The sequence below is a fragment of the Apis dorsata genome, unplaced genomic scaffold (genome assembly GCF_000469605.1).
Source record: "Apis dorsata unplaced genomic scaffold, Apis dorsata 1.3 scaffold_263, whole genome shotgun sequence".
Lineage (NCBI taxonomy): Eukaryota > Metazoa > Arthropoda > Insecta > Hymenoptera > Apidae > Apis > Apis dorsata.
In genome coordinates this window covers 111251-119335 of record NW_006263541.1, presented here as the reverse complement: position 1 = coordinate 119335, position 8085 = coordinate 111251, and the positions used below count along the sequence as shown (strand labels likewise).

Sequence of the window (8085 nt, the reverse complement as noted above, 5' to 3'; positions counted from 1 at the left end):
CCCCCGAGTCTCTTCCAAATTCCCAATTGGAATGCCCGTCCGCTCGACGACGGTTGTGTCGTGTAAATATCCCTAGACGTTCTGTGATCATCGGCTCGATCTTGGCCAGAGAAACACCGGCCCGTGGATAATGCGAGTAACCTTCATCCGATGGACCGTTACTCTGCCCTGCCGGGCCCGCCGGCTACGTTTATCCAGGTCTCTGGGTCCCCGATCGTCGCGACACAGAGGTGAGGACGACGTCTCGACGCGAGAGATCCTCCTTCTCTGCACACCTACTCTCTTACCGCTCGGATCTCGGCGGTAAATCGCTTCCTCGAGAAGAAGAAAAAGGAGGGAGGGGGAGAGGGGTGGGAGGGAGAGAGAGACGCGAAATTCCATCGCGAATAGGGAAAATCCAAGGCGCTTCCGATTCGGTTCGAGGTCAGAATCGGCTCGAAGATGCGTGCGAAGGCTTCTCGCGTGACCGCCGCAAGTAGGCCACGTGCAAAGTAGGCCTCCTCACGAACGTACCCATCTCACCTTTTCCATCCTCCGTCTCGTTTCGATACGTACGATAAATACGTTACATTTCCGAGCGAAATACTCGAGCGGGGAATTAAGTTTTGTTAACTTAAGGATCAATGGTTAGATCGTAGAGAATCATTTCTGAACTGCATCGAACATAACCTCAATATCGAATATAGCGATTGCTCATAGACCCATACTGCACATTGGAAGATTTAATTCGTTGTTGAATTGTAAAAGTGTTATCGATTATAGTTTTCATTCACATACTTCGAGTTTCATTTCTGAAAATAAATTTGAACACTGTTCGATGTAAAGTGAGATGAAAGTAAGATACGTTGTAAATAGAGATACGATTAGAGAAATCGAGATGCAGTGTGCCAATGCTGATGATGTTTGTATAAGATTCGTAAGAAATTCGCAAGGATTTTGTATTTTGCGATCATACATTTGGTTATTCTTCATATTTTGATACGCAACATTTACGCTCGGTTATACATGATGATATATGGGTATACGACTAATGTTCCCAGTCGTGGATATTAGCTATTAGATTCGAAATGTCACGAGTAATCGTATCGACTCTGACGGCCACGGTTTCTCGAAGGAGGCCGACTCGGATCGACGACTGCCTTTCTCGGTTTCGTCACATATATCGTTACCGATCTCGTGTCACGACGCGGGATACGCGAATTCGTGCGTGGGTTCCGCGATACTGGCCGAAACTCGTCGATCGTACCCGCCAAGAACTGTCCAATTACCGTGACCGAAGCACACGGTATTAATGAGATCATGTCTGCGGCGAGCAACCAGTTTTGAAAGCTGCTTGATTTATAGTCTCGGTTTCCTTCGAAACGCGATTAGGTATCACCGATACTAACCTGCGAATAACAACCCTTCTATACTACAGATCTCGCCTGTTGTGCACGACGCTCGTGAACGACCTTATTTCGATAACTTGCGACACTTTAAGTCGTGACGTTTTTACGAAATACCTGATCGCTCGTAAATCACGCTTTACTTCTTTAATTCTCAATTGTCGTTCGAGATTGTAATTCGTTGTGTTCTTTATCGTATATGTAATTGTTAAATTTAGCATTTAAGAGAGGTTTCGTTTGCTTGAAAATGTAAAATAGCAATATTTGGTATTGATGTGAGCAGGAATATTATCGAGGACAAATTGTGGCATTGAATACAATGGCTAATCGAAGGAATCGCGGATTTTACGAATTAGTCATTTCTTAGTTCATTACGTTGTGCACACAGTGACGGGAATATAAATAGGAATAATTTTTAACTTGTATTGTATGCAAAAACTAATAAGAATTTTTACATTTCGAATATGTAAATATTGTAGTGTATTTAAATCCTGTATTATAAAATGAAGAAACGAAATTTTTTGGTAGGCCAACTAATAATAGAATTAATTGAATTAGAAAAAAAAACTTTTCTTATTTTATTTATTATTATATCTTTACTGTAGATACCTATTGGATAATTCTAATGATTGTAATTTATTTTAACTGAAAAAAATTAAATCACTAAAAAATACATATATCATATAATGATATTTTATACTTACATTATATATTCTTTTGGTATAAATGATGATACATCGATGAAAATAGAACAAATAAAAGTACGTGAAGTATTTAGAGATGTAAATTACCTGTAATAATAGCTATTGAATTCGTAAACAAAGCGTATTCGAGTCTGGAACTACTCGAGAATCGAAATCGATCGAAACCTCGCTGTTGGATTCATGGATTTTTTATGAGTGTTGCTGAATTAACAATCAATCGTCAAGGTTTGAGAATTTTAATTATTCGTTGAGCTTTGCACACATTCTGACTCCTGCGAAAACGTTTCGCATGTCGGGAAAGGGACGTGACTTTCGCTTCCTAGAATCAAACGGATGCAATGTAATACACGCGTACGTTCTGCGTTACATCACGTAGTATTAGAATCGATACCAGTATTGAATCTACAAGTTTTAGATACTTGGTATCATTTTTCATTAAGATAATATCAAAGCAATATTGTGTCGAATCAAAAACCTAACTCGTAAAGTTAGTTTTAAAAGATATTCGTTTGATATTTAAGAAAATTTAAATGTTATAATTAGAATAAAAAATCAAAAGTAAAAGTCAATAAAGCGAAAGAATAGACACGATTAAAAAAAAACGAGATAGATGCAATTAAAAACGGTTACGAATGTTTTGTAAATATCGAAATATTAAAATATATCAAACGAAATTTCTGATTCGATATTGTATTGATTTGTATTGATTTGTATTGATTACTATAGTTTTAAAAAGTATCGTTAAAGAAATAATATCAAGTAAATATCTAAAACATTAATACCTAACCTCTTACTAAGTAAATACTTTGGTATCGAATCATTTGAATATTACAAAATATCGATTCAACCCACTAACCTCACAATGTCCACGTAATATTTCTCGTAACGATGATACTTCTTAGAAAGGCGGAAACTTGGCCTTTGAATCGAAGTTTTCAAAGATGCGTCATATTCATATACGATGAAGGGAGGAGTATAAATGAAGAAACGAGGGAGAACTGAAAAACGCAGGAGCAGGTTAGTGGCTCGGTTGAGTCATGAACACGACCAGTCGAAACGTCGACGTTTCGCCACGCATCGTGCGTGCAGGTTGTACACAGAGGGCTTACCAAACGATACGTATCTATGCTCGAGCGGCTGAGTCACGTGGGAAGCATGCGTGAAGCTATTCCTCGGCAGGTTCGGTGCTTACCCTTACACCCGCCCTCTTCCTCCTCGCCATTCTCTCTTTTCCTTTCTTCGTTTCCTCCCGCTGTTTCCAAGCGAACAAGCGAACCGAGGAACGAGGCAACGAGTCGCGCCTCGCCTCTGCACATCACGTCAATCGAATTACTAGAAATTGATTTCAATGTATCGATCTTGTACGTAATCTATGCTGCGTGCATCAGACGTTGATCGATCTTACCAATTGAGTTGCATTCATTAACGACTCATGCAAGACCGCGAACACGATTTCGTCTCGCTGCACAGAGGCTGTGTGAAGTTCTAATCTTATCTGTATCCGTTGTTTAATGCGCAACTGTACGTTTGGTTGATAATTATTATCCACTTCATTATTGAAAAATAGCAAAAACAAAATTCGATCGACTCTCACGTTTCTCACGTTCTCGCACGTCTCCGCCATATTGGATTAGAGTTGCGACTATCGATTATCGGTATTTAATCGATATCTTATTCACAGCTTTTGATATATCGCTAAGATATTGTTAACGAATAGAAATAAATAATAAATTATTATTTTTTCTTATTAATTATTATTAAGACACGTAAAAATACTATTTGTAATAAAAGTTGCAATAAAAATAAATTTTGCTGAAAAATTATATTAAGCCATTTCTAATCCACTTGTATTTTAATAATATTTTAAATATATCAAAAAAACAATGAAATATCATTAGTTCGTATATAATCGTTAACAATATCTTTAAAAATAATGATTCTAATTATTATCATCTGCTGTCGACGATATTTTGACGATATTATCGATATATCGAATTATCGATAACATATCAATATTATCGATATTCGAAGAATTCAAAAATTCCAAATATTGTAACTAATTAGTTCTGAAATCTTTTTATTATTTAAATTTTTGATCAACAAATCAATTAAACAACTATATATTTATATATATATTCAATAGTTTAGTATTAATTTTATTGATAACGGTATTGATAGCCACAATTCTAATTTGAACAATGTTAAGAGGATTTGTGCTAAGAAATTGAAGTAACTTTGAGGCCTTCCAAGAAACCATTGCGAAAAACCTGTATTCTCACCATGTCTGCCTTGAAAAGGCGGCACAAACAATCCGTTGGTAGTAGCGGCACTGCGTCTTAGTTTGTCCTAAGTGGACGAATCGCTTCGGGCAATTGGAAGCTATACCTCGGAGCGACCAACTTAAATTGCAAGTTGCGCATCGAGATTTCGATGCAACGGTTCAATTGGCGGCATTATGTAAATATTTTACTAGGAGGATGGAATTAGAAGTCCGAACGGATCTCGACGCAATAATGAGAGCATTCCAATTAAGTATAGGAAAAGAGCAATCTCGAACATGAAATTGCGAATATCCAATAACGTTAATCGCGTAATGAAAAGAAAATTTATCTTGTTACATAGTACGGGATATAAAACGGGAGGAAGTATTTGAGAAACGTGTGTCACACATCGTGGTCTTAAGTTGATAGAAATGATTCATTATTCATTCAATTGTAAATTACCTATCTATGGGTCTTCGTATTCAACGTATGAATAGAGAATCGTTGTTGAGTCGTCGTTTTCCACGAAAAACTATCGGCAAAAAACTGTGTCGAGCGATTTCTCGGAATAAGGCGTCGACCAGTCTGGTTCTTTGGAAGTTGGATGGTAGTTGTAGAAACGATTTTGTCATTACCACGGTCTCGAACTCCCGGGCACAATGCCGTGAAATGATTTGCACTTGAATACCAGGTCTCATCCGTTTTCAGACCGGATGCAGGTCCCGCCTTGCCCCGGATGCGGTCCCTTTGCCGCATGGACGCTCTCGTTCAACCATTTCGTTTCGTCAAACTTCCATCGAATTTCTGCTATCTCTTTTTTCCCCCTTCTTCTTCTTCTTTTTCTACCACTCTTTTTTCTACCACGAGAACTCGGCCAATCTTGATCGAAACGAGCGATCGAAAGGATCACGATAAATTGGATTCAGGTTTTCGTTACTTCTGCTCTTTCGGTCGTCGCATTGGCCATTTGCTTTCCTCTTAACCGAAACGTGAAACGCGCCCACGCGTCCCGCATACAAATACGTATCCTTTCATTTTTCACTCGAGCTATAAATCACGACCACCTCGGCCTCTCGAGTTAATCGTTCATTCGGAAAACTCATTAAGTCCCTCGTGAACGACTTATCTCCGCTAATAATTATGACGTTAATAACCTCGCCACTTTATTGTCTGCCTTCTTTAAGTCGCAACATGTGGCCAATATTTTTATTCAAACGTTCCCGCGAAAACCACGCTTGCTCTGTTCGTCGAGTATCCGTGGAATTATTCGAGATGTGAATTTGCCCGTTTTTATAATCCAATTATTAAATCATCGAATTAATATTCGCAAATAAGCATGGAATCAGAAGCAGCTTTCGTTTTTTTTACATTTACCAACTTTACTTAGGGGTCGTTAATTTTTTCGCACAACTTTTCACCCTCGATTCAATTCTCTCTCAATTTTCTCGTCTAGCGAGCACACGATCGTTTTCGCCGCGAATTCACACGCAAGTGCATGTAATCGTGAAGGAAAGAAACACAGGTCTTCGAAGCCAGAAGAATGATAAATTATAATACTGAAGTAGCGACTGGAAGAAAACACGAGGAGTATCGGCGAAGCAATTAAAGTCAAGTTAAAGCAATAAATCGAAACGGCGATACGGGGAACGCGCGATGCACGGCAAAATATAGTGGATTCATCAGGAAAGAAGCTATCACGGCTAACGGTTGATAGATGCAGCTTCCAAGAATAGAACGTCCTTAAGGTGGCTACGCTTGACCCATCTGGAATACTACCATTTGCTTTTCATTCTGGTTTTCTCATCGAGAACGTGTGAAAGAATCGCTAGTTCTCACATCGTGACAAAAATGAGAGAGAGAGAGAGAGAAAGAGAAAAAAAAAAATGAAAAAGGAAAAAACAAACTTGTAACTTAGTTTACTGTGTTTATCGCAACTACACGTATTTTTGTCGAGTTACGCGTTATGCATTATGCATACGGCTAATTTTATTTTGACGCGCGTCATAAACACTCATACCAACTCGGAGATAGATTATCGTCTCGTTTCACGATAACTCGAATCGAAAGCGGCGAGAAATGACACGGTTTCTGGGAACAAATTGCGATCGAACGAGCGACGATGATCTCGGATAAAACGAAGCTCCTCTCGAGCCCCCTTGTTCGACCACGATGCAAATGTATCCCCATTATGATCCTAATTGCGCGCGCAACGAACGCTTGTAAAATAATCAAAGATGGCCGCCGTCTACAGTTTTCCTTCGTGATTAAGTTGCGTTTCGACGGCCACGGGGCCACGGAACGCGGAATTTTTGCCGATTGTTTTGCGGAACGGCCTCGAATCAGTGGTAATTGATAACCGGTTTCTCGAGCTGGCTCCCTCTCCCGTGTCCAGAGTATCGAGACGACGCGCTCCTCCTTAATGAATTCACCTGATTGGACGCGTATCTTTCATCGCGTAGATGCTCGAAATGTTTGCGAATTACGAGCAAGAGAAAAACGAGAATCTCATCGATCTCCACGAAGGAGAGGCAGTGTTTGAGGAAGACCAAGCGTTACGTGGTAAAGTTAAACGTTACGTGTCTCGAATGCGGTCGCATTCGTGTTTAGAACAATAAAGAAAATGGCAAAGCGCGCGCGATACAAAAACGGCTAGCGGATTCGCAGTTAAGCGTCGTCTAAGATAATTGCGACACGCTTAAGTACTTGTCACAATTTCACGTGGTCGCCGGCTTTCGCTGGCAACGATGAAAACCAACCGAGAGAGAGAGAGAGAAGGAGGGAGGGGGAAGAAGGTAATAATCGTTAGTCTCTCTCTATAAAGCGACGTTGCGTCACACGGCCGAGTTTCTACACGTTTAACGACGATTGCTCCGACTATTCCGCGATCGATATCCCCACTCCACACCTATTCCCCGCTTCTTTCTCCCGTGTACGGATACGAAATTGAGTTAATTTCACCCGTCGCAGTTATTTCCATTAGAAAATAACAAACACGCTCGCTCCATCATCGTCCAGTGGCAATTTTCGACCATCACCGAGTTTACAATTGAATGGCTTGCTTTTACTACGGTTCATTCCCCTTTCAAGGAATAATCGTAAGCTCCATCGATCCATCGATTGGCACACTTTCGTTCTTTTTTTGCGTACGCGAAGAAACACACCGTTTGCATTTTATTAGCGGCATAAATGAAAGAAAAAAAGAAAAGAAAAGGGAAAAGTATCATCGTGGAAAGAATCGGTGGTCGTTAAAGCGTCCTAGGGGAAGCAACAACACGGTTCTCGCCGCGTTTCTCTCGCATACAGCTACCCGTGGTGGTTGCTATCGCGAATATATATCCGTCGCACGTAAAGAAGAAATAAATTCCCAGCGGGCCGTAAAGAAATCCGTACCGAAGGCGTGCACCATCGGCTTGGTAGCTCGCCAACGAGGTTAGTGGGATTTGAGATTTTCGATAGCTCCTTCCTACACGTATACGGCCGTAACGTGTCGAGAGTCGAGGATAAACCGGCGTTCTCCTCTCGCGTGGACGCGTTCCTTCTCGTGTGCACGGGAATGCTCGATCGTGTGTCTCCTCCTCGGACTCCTGCTTCCCGTCGTCGCGTCGAAACCAAGAGAACGAGCCAACGGGCTTCTTCCTCCCTTCTTCCTCTCTCAGCTAATTTGCATGTGACTCGCGCGACCGAGTTCGATGCACCAAACCTTCCACAGCCTTCGCGGATGCTTTATCGCTCGAA

At 40.7% G+C, this 8085-nt stretch overlaps 1 protein-coding gene and 1 long non-coding RNA gene across 6 annotated transcripts in view; one reads left to right on the top strand and one right to left on the bottom strand.

Moving 5' to 3' along the window:
- Nucleotides 1–8085, top strand: part of LOC102674650 (serine/threonine-protein kinase 17A-like) — a 54484-nt gene that overhangs the window by 18533 nt on the left and 27866 nt on the right. Inside the window, exon 1 of one of the 4 annotated variants that reach the window (XM_006616411.2) lies at nucleotides 136–230. The exons of the other annotated variants lie outside the window; for them this stretch is intronic. Within the exon in view, the coding sequence (XP_006616474.1) occupies nucleotides 151–230 (80 nt within the window). The 5' untranslated portion in view covers nucleotides 136–150. Of the gene's footprint in view, nucleotides 1–135; nucleotides 231–8085 lie in introns of those variants that run through there. 4 annotated transcript variants of the gene reach the window in all.
- On the bottom strand, nucleotides 2276–3719 carry LOC116185723. 2 transcript variants are annotated; one of them, XR_004150607.1, is made up of 4 exons: nucleotides 3495–3719; nucleotides 3199–3421; nucleotides 2946–3087; nucleotides 2276–2408 (listed from the first exon to the last, which is right to left on the bottom strand). It is a non-coding gene; the product is annotated as an uncharacterized LOC116185723 (long non-coding RNA). The 2 variants fall into 2 exon arrangements; XR_004150606.1 differs by having other exon boundaries at nucleotides 2946–3421.